The 20,458-nt window shown below is 35.8% G+C and overlaps 1 protein-coding gene across 1 annotated transcript; it reads left to right on the forward strand.

Moving 5' to 3' along the window:
- The first annotated feature begins 1,430 nt into the window (after nt 1–1,430).
- Nucleotides 1,431–19,136, forward strand: LOC121388559 (MOG interacting and ectopic P-granules protein 1-like). The gene is made up of 2 exons (XM_041519941.1): nt 1,431–1,548; nt 13,158–19,136. The coding sequence occupies exon 2, from the start codon at nt 13,159–13,161 to the stop codon at nt 17,209–17,211; it is 4,053 nt and encodes a 1,350-aa protein (XP_041375875.1). The 5' UTR covers nt 1,431–1,548; nt 13,158; the 3' UTR covers nt 17,212–19,136.
- The last annotated feature ends 1,322 nt before the right edge of the window (nt 19,137–20,458 follow it).

Consider the following 20,458-nt stretch of genomic DNA (forward strand, 5'->3'; position numbering starts at 1 on the left):
AAGGTATCAACACCGGCGTAGCCAGAATTTTACATCGGGGGGGGGGGGGGGGGGGGGGGGGGGGGGGGGACATTATCTGTGAGTCATACTATACTTATAGGGCGATAGGAAACGATATACGCCAGTCTGTATCAAAAAGTGTGAGAGGGGCACTCCAACATTTCTAGAGTAAGGTGTGATGAGCATAACCCAGAACCACCATTAAATTGAACGGGGGGGGGGGGGGGGGGGGTCTAGACAGTGGCGAGATATTTTTTTTAGCAGGTAAAATTGACCATATCTATGATGCACACGACAATAGATAATTCAAATTCCACTTATGTTCATGTACTGGAAAGTTGATTGGTTGGTGCCAACCTATTATAACCGATTACCGATTCCCAACACAACCCTCTGCGCACGCCTCTGACAACGAACGTCGCAGGTTCGAATCCCGCGGCAGGAGAGGGGTTTTTTTTTTTTTAATGTATGTTTAAAAAACGCATCTCTGTAAAGATATCATTGAATTAAAGCGGGTACTAAAAATATTAGGTGGAAAGGGGCACAAAAATACCTTTGCCCCCATTCAAGCTTTAAAAAGTGGGATGGTACATGTCTCCCTACCCTCCCCCAGCCCTCTACGCACATTCGTCTAAGTCAAAAGGATAACTATTATTTTAATTATATTGTAACGTACATAACACTAAAGTAACAGTACTAAGTTATACACACAAGCACGTATAGCACCAATTGGTCTTAGTTAACAATCGTGTCATACTCTCGTATTATACTCAACATAAAATGTTACGCACATTCGTGGTTTAATGTTAACAATAAAAGTAAGCCTTTTCTGATTGACGTTTTCTTTTTCATTATTGATTGATACCAAGATATGACTTTTGCTTCTAGATGTATTTATAATAATATATTGGTACTAAATACTTAAACAATTCCAAATATTTGTTATACATAACAATATCGTCATCATTTGACGAAAATAGCATTTGTTATACATGCATAGTATCATGGCATCATAAGATACCAACTGATGACGTCATGTTGCATTTTATAATAACAATAGCCATATATATTAGATGCCGAATTTTTCAATATTTGGTGTACCAATAAAGCCCACAATGACATTTGATGATGTCCTTGGCCTTTGTACTTAGTATGGGCATACCACTGCATTTTACGGCGTTATCACCCATATACAATACGGACATTCTAGGTATCCTATTGGTCCTTGTGAATGACGTCACGAATAGGAAAACAAGCGAACAGTTTAGAAAAGTAGGCCAATCAATGTCAAGGACATTTATCTGCTATTTATGGTATTTTATATACTGAGACTGCGCAGATAGGTTGGAGAACGATGATTGGTCAGGTTTAATATTATGCATACGGATGACGTACCAGGCGCCCGAAGACGAAGAGAATCACGTGACAAACTAGTCGCCATGATGAATAGTGCGCTGCACTGTGAAGTAATGGACTGCAAAAAGTCTATTTCTAATCTTTGATATAGGTCATTGTTTCAATTTGTAATTGAAGCTACGCCATCCACAGGTAATTGTTAGATTAATAGCAACGTTAATCACTGTGAATGTTGTCATATATACTGATTAAATGCTATTTTTGTTGATAGGGAAGTGGGTAACTGGTTTGCTTTGAAGGATCGCCCCTCTGTTCGTGTATCCATGAAAATGGCTGCCGCCTGCTCGCGCCTTTTCTAGCACGTTGCAAGGCAAACAATCGCGCAGTGATCTCGTGTTGCCCAAACATGTCAACATCTGATGTATTAATTTGGTGTGAACTGTTATCCCTAAGTTTAGCAATGTTTATAATCTATGTAAGGAGTAGATGCGATAATTTCGACTACATGATGATCGAGATTTTAACCCGCGGACAATGAAAGTTGAAACGGTAGTCCGCCTAATAGGCTCCAGTCGGCCTATATTATTCCATTTTGTTTTCAAAGTATTTTGCCAGGTTTTTCAATAGTTGTGCAGTGTTAACAACAATTAATGCTAGTTTACTACCTTTTTAACTGTAATCAAACTAAATAAATAAATTCCAAGAATGTAGGCCTAATAAAAGTAGCATGGTTATTTGGTAGGACTTTGCTGTCACATATAAAGAACATTATAAATACTTATAATTATTATTATTATGATAGTATTCAATTTAAAAAAAAAAAAAAAACCCTACCTACCTACCCAAATTTTTTGGGGGATGCAATTGGAAATACACCTATTTAAAAAAAAATTTGCCTAATAAATAGTTAGGGTTAGTGACAGTGCCAAAGGAAAGCAGGGCTTGCACTGTGTATAGCCAAATTAGCCATTGGGTAATAAAATGAAAAAAATGGCTGCTAAAATTTTGGCTAAGCTATTTTCTATCATCTGATGTGAACAAACGGTTACATAATCTATCCAACACCTCAAACATAATAATACCAAATATTCAATTAGCGTAATAGCGATCTCGCGACCAGTAACGAGAGACATTTTCATCCAGAATAGAGCCTAATGATATGCTCATTTTAATAATCACGGTTATTAATTTTAACTGCATGCACTTATCATGTATGGAAGATCTGTAACTTGCTATTTTAACTTTGTAACGTCTTTGAACCAAAAAAAGACTGACAATGCGTGTCATTTTGAATATACATGCCCGTTCAGGACCGAAAGACGTGTAGGCTATCCCAAGGTCTGAGTTCAGCCAGATGGAGCGAAAACAAAACGCCCGCTAGATTGGTTTATGCGCTTAACGTTAAACCAAATGGACACGTCGGACACCAATAAAATAGTTTGCTAACATTGGGAAGAACGTTCATTAGCTGAACTGAGGACCGCTGTTGACGCGAATATATTTCAGTCAGCTGAGACCCACGTGTCAAGAGACATCGTTGCGAACATTAACCAATATGATTACACATAAAGTAAATCTTGATGTAAATTTATAAATAAAAAACCCAGTAGTTTTTCACATCAATGAATACCTAACTGCAGTTTCGTTTATTTCCTTTGTCTTTGTTAACTTCATACCCATGGTTGAGAGCACACATGCAGATCGCGATCGCGGGAAATGAACATGCAGTATTATACAAATTTCAGTTAAACATACCCTAAATAAAACAGAGTTGAAAATTAGCAGTCGCCCATGGCGACCTTTATCAAGCCTTGAAATAAAACATTTTAGTGTACCTGACACAATGTCCTGCACCAATCAATTTGTGCCTGACATGAAAGAAATTGTACCTGTCACAAAACATTGTAAATAAAAATGAAATAAATTAGGTTTTGTGTTGTTTAATAATTGATATATTTAATTAATAAATAACCAATGCAGCAGTTAAGGTAATAGTCACCAAATGATGACATTTATTATTGTTACAGCTTTAAGCTGTATCCTAACCGGCCGCGAGCTACATGAGAGATTATTTTAGAAATCATGGATTTCAATTGCTGTATCCTAATCGCACGTGTGCGACGCGACATATAAATATGTTGTGTCACGCGCGTACGGTTAGGATGTGGCATTGGAAGTCCATGATTTCTAAAATAATCGCTTGCAGCCTGTTAGGATAGGGCTTAAGAAACCCATGAAACTGTTGTCACTATCACTTTGTGTTGAACTTTCAGATTCATGATGATCTGACTCACTCCTCAATTTTTTTCAATGTCATCAGTGTCTTGTTTGTGGTAATATTCAATATTTTTGGTTGCCGAGTGATCTTTAGCATTTGACACACGCAGATTTGTGGACTTTGGTATGGGTTTAAAACTTAATGTTTTTAATATGAATTTTAACTTTATTCATTATGAAGTTACCTGTCAATTCATCGTTTTTCTTTTGATGCAAACAGACTATATACATGGTTATTATTATAACAAAGACATTTCTAGTTTTGATTTTCGCTGTGCAGTTAAATTTGAGAAGGGCTGATAAGATTTTTTGTCAACTGGCCCTGCTGGCGACCATGGTTTTCATGTTAATTTTCAACCCTGATAAAATTAGTTTACAATAATCATGATATTTGTTAGATAATGTTGAATATAAATCTGTAAGACTGCGAGGTGACATTTAATAAGTTAGCTGGATTTTAAAAAGACTAAATTTTAATTTTATTAAAGGAGGTCAATTAAGGCATTTGGCTTGGTATGCATATTCAACGATATATAATGCACATTATTGCTTAATATCAACACGTATAATCGTATAGTTAATTAATAAAACGGTTAAATGTGACGACTGTTATATATAACGGGCGCAGCCATTTTGTACCATCTCAGTGAGTATGCCCTCTGGCGAGCTGGTGGTTACGTAATACTTAACGCGTCACGTCAGGAATGAGCCTTAGAACTAGAGAAACACAATCTACCTGATTTTTGCGGGATGATAAATAGTCATACATTGCAATGTTCTGTAATAATACACATCCCAGTAAGCCAACAGTAAGTATATCCAGCACTATATATATTATTTTTCAATACAAAATAAAATACCATTGTCAAAGTGGCTACACAACAAGTCGAAACAATTGACAATGTTTTGCCCATGCATTAACCTACGTACTGAAATGATACACGGAGTGTTTTCTTAGTTAATTGGTCTGTGCTGTTAGTTGCTTCTACCTTTGATTCCTGATTGGCAGGTGTGTATTTGATTGGTAACCAGACGAGCCAATTAATTGACGCTGTCTAGACACAAAAATACATACCGGTATTGTGGAATATTACCTGTCGCCCCTAAAATTGTAATGGACATGGTTTATTACTGTAAATAGTTCTGTAAAACTATTGATTACGTAGATTTTTCCATCTAAAAACACAGAACTGACCAATTATGTAGTCCCAAAGAAAAGAAAATTATCACTTGGGTATTGTGGGTTGTCGTTTTTGCTCCAATGTAGCATATCAATAGGCGTAATAGTATAAATTTTTCCTTTGGATTATTAAACAGAGAAAAACACTATAACCCCATTTTTTTCCGTTAATGCAACTTGAAATATATTTAGTTAAATAGTTTATTATATTATTACGTCATTTATGCTGTTTTACAAGTCAGGTTGATCAAAGAGAAGCGCCTTGTCGAAAATTACTGCTTTTGTTTACACTGTACATACAGGAGATGGTCAGGAGCTGACGTCACTTCGCCCCAAGCTATCCCACAGGACATCACAAAAACGAAACAAAATGGCTGCTCCCAGTTAGCAGGAATAATCATGGTTTTTTTTATTAACTCTAAAATTACGCGTTTTTCATTTGCTAAAGTGTCAGTATGTGTTGGTGGTCCGGGTATGCATCTTTCCAACACATAAGGCTCTTGTTTGAGTTGACCCTACCTTTAAAGGTCTACATTTATCAAAAACATAATTCACTATTGTTTGGTATCTATGTATACCTTTTACAATATATATGAAGTATCAATAAAATATATTAATTTTTTTTTACCCTTTTTTAATATATTCACAATAAAAAGTCGCGTTTTTCCCATCACTTGCCGAAAAGCCTCTAAACTCCAAGAGTTGAGTCATATGACCGCGTGACACGCTAACCGGCATAACATGAAAGCGTTATTCACAGCCTTTCAGACGTTTTACATGGAAGTTGAACGCGAAAATGTTAATCTATTGAATTAAATTGGATGTATGGAATATTATTTTGAAGATTATCTTTCAAATGTTAAACATGGTGACCATTGTTTGGTGTATGGTTGTACAAAAGCTGCAGTTAAAGGCAAAAGAAGTTTGCATATTTTTCCGAAAGACAAACTGACATTGTATGCATGGAAGTGGTTCTTAAACCGAACACATGCGTATTGGAAAGGACTGTCAAGATGGGATACGATTTGTAGTGACCACTTAACATCTGGGGATTACGACAATTATCTAAGATGGTCGATGGGAATAGCATCAAAACTTAAAGAATGTGACTGTTCCAAGCCTGTATCCCCCCGGTTCATCCTATTTGCAGCCCGGAGCCCGAACGTCGCCTGGAGACAAAAACAAAGCCCGAATGTCAATGCTGATGTGTACCTTGTTCATATTTGGCACAAAGATACACCTCAATATGATTCATTTATATAAGTTAAAAAAATAAAAATAGGAAAAATAGTTTTTAGAAAAAAAATCACATAACGAAATCCCAAACAAAAACAGATAGGCCTATCAAATGTTAATGCAATTTTTTCTAACAAATATTTTTCCGACATTTTGTTTTAACATATAAATGCATCGTGTTGAGGTGCATCTTTGTGCCAAATATGAACAATGTACACCTCAGCATTAACATTCGGGCTTTGTTTTTGTCTCCTGGCGATATTCGGGCTCCAGACTGCAAATAGGCTGACCACATTTGGCTTGCCGGATCATCGTCTGTCAGTAAAACACATCAACAATGTACATAATCTGCCAGTACTTATTAAATATTTGAAATATGTTTACATACAGGAAAATAACCTTTCAGTCATGTATTTTCTACAAATGTCACTTTAAAAAAAATAATTGCTAAAAATTGACAAGTAATATATTGATCAGGTAATATTATTTTGTTATTCAGATTTATTCCAGTTTGTACACAATTAGCTGAAAAAGATGCATTTTCATATTCATATATAAATACTCTATATAATACTGTGTAAAACAATTTTGGCTAAAGCATTTTCAATATGGCTAATGATTCCAATATTTTGGCTACAGGTATTTTTGATCCAGGGTGAGCCTTGGGAAAATCCTTCTGATTATTTTAACCAATTAATGCATAACTTACACTTAAACAGAATGAAAACATCATGATGATGGCAACATATTTTTCAATTCTTTGGTTGTTGAGTTATTTTAATTTTTTAAAAGTACAGTATGTTTTTGAAACACCAACTAGTGAAAATTTAAATATCTTTTGAATAATGTATTTATATTTAAAATAGAAATAAAAATGTGCAACATAAATTGTGTAACCTTAAATGATATTGGGTATATCTAACCTAATCAAACTGGCAAAATTTTGTTGGTCTTCTGTTTTACTTGAAGTGAGATTATATCAATGCATGTCATACTGTTTGCAGTACCAGTCAAGTGGTGTTTGGTTCACAGTTGTAATGTCGGAAAATACTAATTATTACTTAAATTTTGACATAATAATCACACACTAATTATCAGTAAGGTTTTTTTGGTTGAATTCTGTCAGTTTTAATTTGGATTCGCGTAACTTTGTTAGGGAATCTTACAAGCATCCAACTATATTATAACTATTTTTACCTTCTGACTACTGGATTAATTGGAGTGGGTACATGTCTATAACTTTTACTCTCATATATTGAAGGCTCAAAATTCATTTTGTTGATTGGGAGGCAAATGTTTGAAATTGAGAAGCAGTGATAGAGTACAGGTATTGCTATCATTTTTCACTTATTTTATTAAATCTGTACAAAATAAAGAGTCCACACAAATTATGTACCTGATTTATATGTTTTATTACCTTGACCCTGAGACGGTGACAGATTATTCACATTGTATGTCATTATCACTTTCAGACTCGCTACTCTCTCCTTCAGCTTTCTTTCTCTTCATCATTTGAGCACCTTGTTTTTACATTACATGTTAAACCGAATGACCACTCCGAGAACCAGTCTAAATAGTTCATGATGTTTGCATCACTCGCTATCAATGAACTGATTTGAAAAACCCTAATCGGCCAATGAGATCCGAATGAGTTTTGAGAATGTTGTTGGTAGATAATTCTTCCATTATTGGTGTGCGAACCAATGTACAATGGCCGCGTCCACAATGTTGGTACAAATGTAGTAATGTTTTAAAATATTTAAGTTCTTCAATTAAAATGCGGAAAATTCATGACAAACACAAATCAAGAATTCTGGGATATACTGGAAACAATTTTTATAAGTAAGATGGAAAGCAAAAGCTGCTTGTGAAATGGATTAATTATTGGAAAGCGTTTTGTGTATTTTGAGTGGCAATTGCCACCTGCTAAATTCGAGCCTTGATATTCAGGTAAATTGTAAATACATTTAAAATAAAGTGCATATTTAAATAAGTATTATTTTCTTGGTTTTTCCAATTTTTATGATATTTTAGATCAGTTAATGTTGATTAAAATTAGGCAAATAATATTTTAAAAGTTTGGTTTACTTGCAGGCATTTGTGACCAGATATCCATTATTATGTCCGTTATTCACAATAACTGTTTTTCTGACCAGAATTATAATTTTTTTTTAAACAAACTACAATTCATATACCAATATATGGTGATTTTCGTTGTTGGTAAAACAATAAAAATTATTATCAAATACGCTGTCACAATCTGCTATTGATTTCTCAAAATGACCGCAATGTTTTGCCACTGTTGTCTAGCAAAAATACTTGCCGAAAACCACCTTTTCAATTCCAAGGTATTTTTTTATTATTAAAAAAATTAAAAACTAAAGCTGCCATACTCTGAAATGATCTTATTTTCTGTTCTATTATTATTTCCGGTGAGAGCTGTCTGCGAAATAAAAGGAAATATGAATTGGGGAAATGTACTGTATACTAGTGATGCTCCGATTAATTGGAATAATCAAAGATTGGTTTGTAAAATTCAAATTCCAACTAATCGACAGGGCTCGAAACGGCCTGTGGCCACATAACCAAATGCAATCATTGTCCCGTTTTGGCGACTTAAATATTAAAAATCACCCAAATAATAATTGGTCGATCTTCTTTAGAGCTATAATATATGAGCCAAAGGACACTGGACACAAAAAGACGTGTAATGGATTAAGTTAGCGTCAAAGACTGCATTACTCGAACGCACTGGTCAGCTGTGCGTCTTAGGTTTGGGTTAAAAACAGAAGTGGATGGGATTATGCATAGATCTAAATGAAAGCGAGGCAATACGTCATAAATCAGAGTTATCAGACTTCCAGCAGTACCGGGGGCGGGATGTAGCCCAGTGGTACAGCGTTTGCTCGATGCACTGTCGGTGTGGGATCGATCCCTGTCTGTGGACCCATTGGGCTATTTCTCATTCCAGCCAGTGCACCATGACTGGTATATCAAAGGCTGTAGTATTTCCTTAAATTAATGGGACATTTGTATTAATTTCGTTGTTCTTAATTTAAATACTTTATGCAAACATTTGAGATGCATTAATAATAAGACCTGTTTTTTTAAGTGAAGATGAGAATTAAGCTGAATTGATACGATTATATTTAATCGAAATAACCTGTACCAAGGCTATGTTCATACATTTGGTTACTTCCGTGACCGACCAAACTGTTCGGTGGTAGCTAATCAGGGGAAGGAACTCTATTACAAAAGCTTTTCCATAATTTCTCGATGTTTTTCGGAAGGGAATTACATGTGCAAAATGTATCGTATAATAGTACGTAAACAATTTGCAAGGAAGGAAATACTCTTGTTTGGTGATGTTGTCCTCTCTTATTTTTACTTTTTTTTATTTTTATTTTATTTTTTATTTTTACTTTTTTTTTTTTCAGTTTAAGAGAGAGAAAAAATTAGGGTTGGGGGGGGGTAAAACTAGGGACGGTCGGTAGACCGGAAACACACCCATTTTTTTGTTTGGCCTAAACTGAACAGTAAACGAATCATCTAGTTCTATTGTGTTTGTTTAATATAAATTGTACGTCTGAAGGTTCCATTAGACCAAATCAATTCCTATTGCCGATAATGTTAACGTTTACTAATAAAACTGATATAAGCAGCGTTTCAACACACCCAGGAAGTACAGCAATAGAAAGTGTGGCACCTCACATCTAATCTAGCTGCAAGAAAATGGGGGGGTCACGTATCATTTAAGAGATTTAATTTATGTTTTTAATAGCAACCGCCATTTTTGCTGAAAATTGCAGTTCCATTTTTGGGGGTACCCCGCATTAGTTTCAACCTCTGGTATATACTGCATAACAACTATTTAACAAATAAAAGTGTATTTATTTATTGTCAATGGATAATAGTATTTGCACAAATAGTCAATGTCAAATATTACTACCAATCGCACCCACAGCTGCTTTTACTCCGTAAATATTTGACGGTGCACGTCGAACTTTGACACAGTACTCTCTTCTTTGGTACTATGCAACCTGGAACCACATGGTTCCGCAGGTAGCAGTCCTCATTTATGGCAGAATATTACCTTGGACGAGCCATCAGGTTAGTTCAAGGTCTAGTTCATCAATTGTCGATAGTTTCCGGCAAACATCGGAGATAGGCGGAAAAAAATGTCCCCACCAAGACTGGCACGCTTAACTTGGTCAATAAGGGGAGCGCGGTAGTTGCGTGATGTGGTTTATGACGGCAAATAAATTCATTACGCCGTATGTATGGTTTGGTGTCCGGTGTCAATGAAAGTTATGTATTATTTCAGCAATGAAAACATTTTTCTTTTTTATTGATTCAGAAATCTCCGACTGAAAACCCCACTAATTTGGCGCCAAATTTGTCACGTGATAAGAGCGGTCATGTTGTCTTTTTCCCCCACTGTTCACCAACATCGTCTGATATTTTGTCCTCAATTGCAGATTTAATTGGTTGTAACTGATGTTTTTAACTTTCTGTCATTCTGTTTAAATTCAGCAATCCTTTATAAAATACCATAAACTTTTAATTTTATAAAACAATGGAAGTGGTAGTGTTTATCATTAAAATCATTTATCTTGAGTGACAAATAATATATACACCGCCTTAACAAAAACTAAACTTTATTTTTATTTTATCAGCTGGCGATAAGCGATCGATTCATTTGATAAAGATGGAAATAAAATGCACAGAATTTTTTTTATTCCACATTAGGGGATCACTTTATATATATTTCATTATCTGCTACTTTATATTTATTCTTAACCATTTGTTCGAAGGTTTTGAATTCTGGCATGGCTGATGCGGAATCAAAGCCAACAATAAATAAGTAAATTACAAAAAATATATATCATCGATCAGAATGATTGTTACATTTTTTAGCTTGTTCATCAAAATGTTTACTCACATTTGGCGAGCGCTCAACAGGATGAAGTTTAGTGGTATACAGTGACTATTTCGCCAGATTAGGGATTAACCTTTAGACTACTGGATTAATTTTTGACAAAAAACATGTTTAGTGGGTACAAGGGTATAATTTTTACTCAAATATATTCACTTAAATCTTTTATAAATACATAAAATGAAGTTCATATTTGAATCGGTAAGTATTATTTTCCGGGGGGGGGGGGTCTTCAAATTTTTATGATATTTTAGATTGGTTGATGTTGATTAAAATTAGGCAAAAAAATTAAAAAGTCGCATTTACTTATGGGCATTTGTGGCCAGCTGTTCAGTATTTATGTCCATTATTTCAAACAACTGATTTTTTGACCAGATTTTTTTTTTTTTTTTTTTTTTAAAGCGAACTACGATTCATATTCCAATATTTGGTGATTTTCGTTGTTGGTAAAACGATCAACTTTATTATCAAATTAGCTGTCACAATCAGCTAACGATCCCTGAAAATGACCGCGACATGCCGCCATTGTTGTCAAGCGAAAATACTTCCCGAAAATTCCAAGGTATAATCCATTGAAAAACAATCTACATGAACTGGACCCATATTCACAAAATATCGTAAGCCTAGTTTTACACGTAAACGTAAATCTATGACTGAAGAGCTATTCACGAAAAAACAAAAACGTAAGTTACGTGTAAAGTTGGACGTAAATATAAGAGTGCCTCAGGTTGCAACTAACGCTGCACGTAAGTTGTGTACATATAATAAATCAAGCACGATCGCCGTTATTTACTATTATTTACGGAAACTAGCAGCATTTCCAATAAATGAAGCAGTTTGCTATGGCGAACGCCCACGGATTGAACATATTTTTGTTCGTGATCGAACGGATGTTTTCGACTTGGCCAATTTCTCCTGAGTTATCTTTTCCTTTTTAAGAAATGTCCTCAAGTTCGTACCAAAACGCGGATCCCCACCAATACCAAAATGCCATGGTTCACTGTTCACAATGCTATTGTTAGCAGACGACAAACAAAATTGCGTTTTGCGCATTTGTTATTTACCCGGTAGCCATCGTTTCTAATGTGTTTTTATTAATTACTCCAGTGAGAATGTTAAATCGTAGATTTACGTCCAACTAAGTTAAGTTTACATTTACGACCATCTTTGAGAATAAGGTGCTTCTTGCACGTAAACGTAAATCTACGGCACACGTAAGTGCTAGTCGTAGACGTAAATTTACACTTTTTTGTGAATATGGGTCCAGGAAGCTAACTTGTCTTCTGCTCCGCAAGGCTCGATGGGTAGGTGTAAACCACTTGCACCAAGTGATCCATAACTGGTTCAACAACGGCCATGGTTTGTGCTATCCTGCCTGTGGGAAGCGCAAATAAAAGATCCCTTGCTGCTAATCGGAAAGAGTAGCCCATGTAGTGGCGACAGCTGGTTTCCTCTCAAAATGTCTTAGGTCCTTAACCATATGTCTGACGCCATATAACCATAAATAAAATGTGTTGAGTGCGTCGTTAAATAAAACATTTCTTTCTAACTTGTCTTCCATTTCCTGTTACTAAATCGTTTCCAGTGAGTGTTGTGTGCACTGTATGTCAACTAGTGTGATGTCGGGCGAGATGTCTCGTCTGCAATAATCGGAAGGTTAAATATGACTGGATGAGTTTTGTTTAATTTCTGCTTTCCTGGGAATAATTTAATTATTTGTGTGCATGCAGTGATCTATTGTTACTCAGGTCTAGCTCTGGCACTTAGGGAAATAATATTATGTAATTATTTGTATTTTGTTAGAAAATAACCTGAGTTTTACCATTTTTGAAGTTTAATAGATGTTTTAGCGAAATGTTCTACTTAACCAGAGCTAGCCCTGTTACTACTTAATTAATTATTTTCTTATAATTTAGGGTGCTAAATTGTTTTTGCTCTGTGTTTAAGACATTAAACATCCTAAAATGTGATTACAATGGTGATGTTATGATGTGTTTGACATCAGTAGCCAATAAATAATAAATTAATATGCTCTAGTGGTGTTTCTAAATAAAATAAACTTTATGTATGTCCTGAACTGTTATTATAAACAATATATATTTTGTTGATGTTCTGTCATTAGGTAATGATTCTCAAACAGTTATAACTTAGTGTTTATTTGGTATTTTTCAGGATGGAAGTTGACCAGCATGAGCAAGCTATGGAGACTGGTGGTTTTGACTCTGAAATGGATACTGCTGTCAGCAAAGATGGTTCCATTGATCCAAGTAAGGAGTTGGGTGCTAAAGAAAAACTGAGCAGATCCAAGACTAGCGATGGTGAACAAAATGACGTGAAAGACTCTAGTTTGATTGTGGGAAATGGCAGTCGTGATTCTGATGATAGTTGTGATTCCAGTAAAGAGAGTTCAGATGGGGTTGATGGTGAACTTGAGAAAAACAGTGACAAGCAGTCAAGACAAGAATGTGTTATGAATGGCGACTTGTCTGATCACAGCTCTCTGTCAAGCAGTAGTGAACATGATGCAGAAAGTGAAAAATATGAAGGCAAAGGACTGGACTTTACAGAAAAAAGTTCCACCTCTTCACAGAATGGAATGTCAGTTGAAGTAGAATGTACCACCATTAGTAATTCAGGAATTGTGCCTGAAGACCAATCTGAAAAACTTTCAAAGGATGAAGAGTATAAGAGAGGTACTGAAAGTGATGATCAAAGTAAAGAAAGCAAACCTAATGAAGATAACAGCCTTATTGGTGATACAGAGGAGAGTGAATGTATTGATGATAAAGCAAATGATGAAACTGAAGGCAAAAGCATTGGCAAAGATTCAGAGAGAATGGACGTTGAAGAAAATCGGGATGATGACGACAAGATCTCAGTTAGTGCAGAATGCACTGATGTACCGAGTAAAAGTGATGAAGATGAAACTGAAGTGAGCAAATCAAATGAAAGTGAAGATAAAATGGAAGTCTCTACAACTACTGTTGAAGAAGAAAAAAGTAATAAGAATGGAGACCGTTCTGAAGAGAGCAAATCTGATCATTCTGAAAATGATGAAAAAGGCAGTGAAGCAGAAAGCTGTGCAACCAATAATGAATCTGACAATTCTAAAAAAGATGGCAAAACTGAGTCCAAGCCGATTGAAATTAATGATGTTGAGGATCGTGATAGTTCTTCCAGCAACATAATGAAAGATAAAAGAAGTATAGGAGACATTCTGTCTTCCAAAAAAGACAAGTCATTTTCCTCAGAGTCATCTCTTGTGGGTAACCCTCCCTTTATAAATGTCACATATTCTGCTCGGGGTCCAGTTCCAAAAGTAACTTCTATTGGTAACAATCTTTTGAATACTTCATCATCTGTAAGAATGGTGGTTCCCTCCTTGAAATCTCAAACCCATCCACAGTATCAAAACCAATTCCAGTTCTATTTACAAGGTCCAGGTGGAAACAATGCCAAACAGTATGTGAGTGTTTTAAGTACTCAACCTGGAATTCGAGCTCAAGATCGTCAGATTAATAATAAGCCTCAAGAGAAAATTGAGCCCCCACGTCCACCACAATCCAGCATGGATATGATAGAACTGTCAAGATGGGAAGTAAAACAAGGGCTACATAGAAGAGCAAGAAACACAAAAATTAGACCAGAATCTGAGCTCAGCAATCTTGCAAGATTTCTTCGCGACTTCGGGCAGGATTTGGTGAAAGAAGCCGTCTATAGTGATCTGGTTAAAATTCAACAAAAACGCAATGCAGAAGGAAAGTTGAAGACTAAAGAAGCTGAAGATTTCAAGAAGTTAAGAAATGTTCATCAGGAACTTCACGAAAAAGTTGGTCCATGTAAAGTTCATTTTAATCGAAAGTGTTCATGTGGCTTCAAAACCGAGTCCATTAATGTGATGTATTCTCACAAACAGCGTCCTCATATTGATGTGTATGATATGTGCTGTGCATATTGTTCTTTCGTCACAAGAAATCCTCATGCTTTCAAATTTCATCTTGAGGGCGAACATAATGTCAAACCCATCATAGAAATGAAACCACCACTGTGGGAGTGTAATCTGTGTCCTTATGAACATAACATTAAAAACAAACTGACACAACATAAATTCAAATGTACCAAGAACTTCAAACTGCATCTAAATCTTCATCCAGCCTGGATGCCTGGACCAGAGATCAATTTCTGTCTTGAGAATATGATGTATAAATTACCTGTCGTTAAGACACCTCAAGCCCAGATGTTCAACAAGCCGACTATTCGTGCCCAGCCCAAAATAGGTCCGCGTCCACCAGCACCAAGAGTGAGTGAAACCATTCAGCAGATCAATGCTGCACGTGCACAGGCACAACAGATGATGAAGTTTGGTGGGCAGAGACCAGGCTTGGCACCAAATGTGAATTTCTTCCAGAACAATTCTGCCATGCAAAGAACTCCTCTTAGAACAGTGTCCTCTACCTTAACTGGAAATCGCCCAGGCTTCCATCTAAACAGGATGCCTACATCTTCTGCAATGCCGTTGATGATGAAGCAACAGATTAGAAATCAGACGCCAAAAATGTCTATGGTCACACCAAAATCTACAACCACCAATGTCACTTCCAAGATCAATCATCTGATATCAATGAATGACACGGTGCTGGATATATCTACGAAGGGACAAAGCAATTCAGGATTTGAGATATGTGAAATATGTGGAGGATATGTTAAAGATCGAGCAGCTTTGCGTATTCACTTCTTTTATGCTCATCGAATTGACATGCCTTATGCTGTCTTTGACCGCATTCATCCACCGTTGTACTGTGCTACTTGTTTCTCTCGTTTCTGGACTGCTCAGGGTCTTCAGAAGCATCTTGATGTCCACAAAGAGGATTCTTCTGGCGGGGTTGCAGGAAAGTGTGTTGTTTGTGGCCACCGAGTCCCCAACATCTTGATGCACATGAGGATAGTGCACAACAAAGCTTTGAACAATTTTTTGAAAGAATGTAAATGCATATTCTGTGGGACCTCATTCCAGAACAAAACAATTGTAGAAAACCACATGGCAGCCATACATGGTGTCGTCGTCAAGTCTGGGGCTCCAGTTGAATCTCCATCCTCTAATTCTCCACGACAGGCAACTGAAAAACAAGGACAACCTAGTCAAAAGTCTGGTACTGCTCTTGTAAAAGGCAGTGTGTGTGTATTGTGTAATCTGAATTTCGGTCGCAATGTTGATCTGACAAGGCATTGTATGAAGGTGCATCATACTTGCATGAAATGCGGTATGGTTGTTGCCGACAAATTGTCTCTTATGAAACATACTTGTCTCGAATCTGCCGCAGGCCTAAGAAACTGTGAACTCTGCGGGGAGAAAGGTTTTCATCCCGCATACCATGTTAAACACATCAGAGATAAACATTTGAAGAAGTGTTCTGTGAAAGTTAAGAAGTTATTGATGGATAAGGATAATAATGTAAATGTTGGGCCTAGCGATCGGTCAGTGGGAAAGCGTAAATTACCAGCAGCTGATGAAGTCATTGATGTTGATAGTCAACCTTCGCCAATTAAGAAATACAAGCAGTGTAAGGAGTCAGTCAGGCTGTACAGGGAGTCCATCCTGTTGGCATCGGACAACGATTCTGATTCAAGTACTTCTAAGAAAAGAAAGCTCAGGGATACCGAAAACCAGTCTGAAGATGATTCTCACAAATCTGTTAAGAAGGCTAAAACTAATGAAGAAAGTCAATCTCATGACAAAACTGAAGATAAGAACACTAATTCTGATATGGATACTAGTGATAAAGGAAAAGCAGAGGAAACAAGGTCAGATGCTGAGGTCAATCCCAGTGGTAGTGGTGACACTTGTAAGACTGATAGTCTTAAAACAGCAAACAAAGAAGAAGAAAAGGATACTTCTGAAAACTCTGATATGAAAAAGTCTACTCAGGAAGCAGCTGCCAGTTTCAAGAACTCTGATGATGCATCTGAGAGTACGCAGGACAAAGATGAAGCAGTTGATAGTCCCAGCAGCAGTTCGGAACAAAAAGCAAAAGCTAGTCCACCACCAGCAACAAAACCCGAGAGTGTAACTCCACAGGATGAAAGTATTGCTAATGATGGCGATAGTTCTAGTGATGAAGGGGATAGCAGTGCCTTCTGTGGCTTCCAGAGTCTGACGAAACCAGACAAGGACACAGACGCTGACATTGATATTGAAAGTCTCAATTCAGATTCAGACTCTGACTAAACATGACTAAAACTGCCTTGGTGTATATATATATATATATATATTCTCTTTTTCTTTTTTTTTTAGGTGGGATGCAATATATGTAAACACACACACACACAGCATAATCATTTGTTGTGACAAAAGGTGTTAAATTTCCATCCATTTTAACACCTTAATAACTTGAGATAGCTGTATTCCGTAGCATTGTTTACTTTAGAAGTATTTCTCATGCTAAATCTGAAATTTAACCAAATATTATAAACTGCCACCAGTCTCGAAAACTGAAGTAATGCGGCATTAATTTTGACTGTCCCAAATAATGTGTTGTGTATTCCATGATAGATTTGTTTGAATTGAAGGGGTGTTTTTTTTTGTTGCTTTTATGTGCAAGATTCTTAACTGATGTACTGTGGTACTTAATTATTGAAAATCATTGAATGTTTGTTGTCTGGTGTCCTATGGTGTTGTACAGTGAATTCACGTAAATCATTGGTGTTTGGTTTCATTGGCTTCACATTGGGACCAAATTTAATCCTTTTTCCCCCATTGTCTATGATCAGAGTATTAAAACCATGCATTAACCCAGTTCTGGGCAGAAATTAGAAAATTGTAATTAATAATAGTGTATGTAGTCGTGCGTGTCTTGTAGTTGGGTATCTTGAAGTTCTTCTAGTTCAGGATTGGGGTTACAGTTGCAAATTGACATTTCAATTTTGTGAATATGTTTCATAGTAAAATTGATAGAAAGTGAGTAGCGTGTTTATGAAGCTATATTTTATTGACCTATGAGCGTGAAAATAAATATACAAAGATTTTTTTACCAACTGAATCCTGGGGGATGTTATTCGTTTTTCCTTTCATTATGAACCAAGGGTAGAAATAAACAATTTGTGCTGAGCATACAATACCCAACATAATCATAACAATTTCCAGACTTTTTTCCATTAATGATATTGAGCTGAAACTTGGATTGCTTTATCATTTAGAGTTACAGATCATTTTGCCTTCATGCAGATTTGCCCATTTTTGACAAAGTGATGTTCTTTGAACTTGGAAATACAAAGATTTGTTGGGTGCATTAGGAGACATGTATTTTTTTATTAGTACTCGGATTGCTTGTTTCAAATAGTGTGTAAATTGTTAATGGCACACAGTAGCAACAAAAGGGAGATAACTCTGAGTGGTTTGTGGATAGGCTTGATAATAGGATTTTGTTGTTGGTTATAAACATGTATGCGAAGTGAGTAATTGGGATCTCTTCGTAACCAGTCCTAGACACCTGGATACAGTCGAGGAATTTGAGAGTGATGATACTAATTTGAATTTATCAGTAGTGCCATAATGTCAGTGTTTTTGCAAAACTTGTTACAAGTTCAAACATGAGGAAATGAAAAGAACAACAAATTGCTTGTAATGTACTGTATAATGTTATAAGTACAGTATATCACAAGCTGTAGTTTGTACTTTTCTGTCTGGGAAACTGCATATAAAAGATCCTTTGATGCTTTATTAGTAGGAATAGCTTATGAAGCAGCAGTAGTTTCTCTGTTTACCAAATGTCAAAATAACTGTTAATGTCACCACTATATTGATTGATTAATTATTGGCTGTTTCAAACGACGTAAAAAAAAAATCATCAGCAAGGAAACTTCATATGCACTTTACCACATGCAGGACAGTACATCCCACAGCCTTTGATATACCATTTGTAGGGCACTGGCTGAGATTGGGGGAAAATACTATCACAGAATGGGTTGACCATTCTTTTGAATATAGGTGTGTGTATATTCAGTGTTTCTTATTGTCCTATTAGTTGTATGTAACCCAAACTGGATTTGGTCTCCCAACAATTTCATACGTACGGAAAAAAAAAACCCATATATATATATATATATATACATACAGAGGTTATTACCAGTGTTTTTCGGTATTGTCAATATAATATATATTAGAAATAAAAATTGTATTATGTGAGCCTCTGGAAATTGTTAAAATTGAGAATGACACCCCACACGTGTATAGGACAACTGTGTGATGCATGTGCAAACTATGGAATGTTTTTCGGTGTGTTGATAAACAGACCTGAAAGTTCTTTACTAGGATGTCTGGTCAGAACATATGTTCAGTCTAATAGTTGATATCAAGATTAATATTTCAGGTTCCCCTACTTATTTTGAGGAGTACTGGTATATAATACTGGGACGATCAGAAACACATTTAAATAAACAGACACTGATATTTTATGCAAGAAAATGTATTTAATTCAAAGTTCTTGAAACGTCTGGTAGTCCGCATCACCGTGACAAGACTCCCTTTAATACAACAAATAGTTTTAAAATGTGTGGAGGTGTCGTTAAACAAAAATTCATTTCCTTTCCTATTTCAGTTAAATTTAAATGGTTTGTACATACATAAAAAATTGCACTTAGAATTACTCCATAATGTATTATTATTAATATCAATTTGGAAGTCTTTGTAATGATAGTTAAATACAACAAAGTATTTATGATTTCAACACGTACTTGTGCAATTGTGACATTCCCCAGACTACAAATAAGGTTGAGATGGGGCCTGGTTGGAATGTTATTTGCTGCTGCTATTTTTTTATATTTTTTTTTTGAGCAACTTCATTTCACATCTTATTTTCCCAAAACTTCACAGAGAAATAGAATAATATCTGGAACATATTCACATTTCTCCTCACTTCGGTCATGGTCATTTTACTAAATTTCTCATCACATTTTCATGTAAATTCATACATAGGACATAACATTACTCCTTTGCAGACTTCCTTTTCTCAAGCCATTTTTCGGATACTTGACATAAAGGAATAGGACCCATACAATTGTGAGGGGATTTACTGCATTTTTGATGCATTGTTTATTCAAAATAATAAATTCATAAAGATTATTAGATACAAGTAATTAATACTGGTCACAAAAGAGTTTGTAATTAGTGTTTTTCTCCCAACAACCAATATTCATTCAGTGTGCAAGCACACGGAGGCACATACTCTTGTACATGCATGCACATAGCTCATTCACACACAAAAATCGGCCAAAACCCCCAAGCAATTGTAATGTGAAGTTAATATATTTATTTTGACATATTTGCTGATAAAATTGCTGTTTGTACAACAGCATAGTCCCAGACATACAATTTGATCTACATAATTAGTGGCCAGGTTCTTTTTGGTGGCGTTTCGATAGGTTTAACTGATTTTTTTTTATACTCAAAGTTAAACCAGAGTGGCCTGCATTTATTT

Source organism: Gigantopelta aegis, chromosome 14 (assembly GCF_016097555.1).
Source record: "Gigantopelta aegis isolate Gae_Host chromosome 14, Gae_host_genome, whole genome shotgun sequence".
NCBI classification, from domain to species: Eukaryota; Metazoa; Mollusca; class Gastropoda; order Neomphalida; family Peltospiridae; genus Gigantopelta; species Gigantopelta aegis.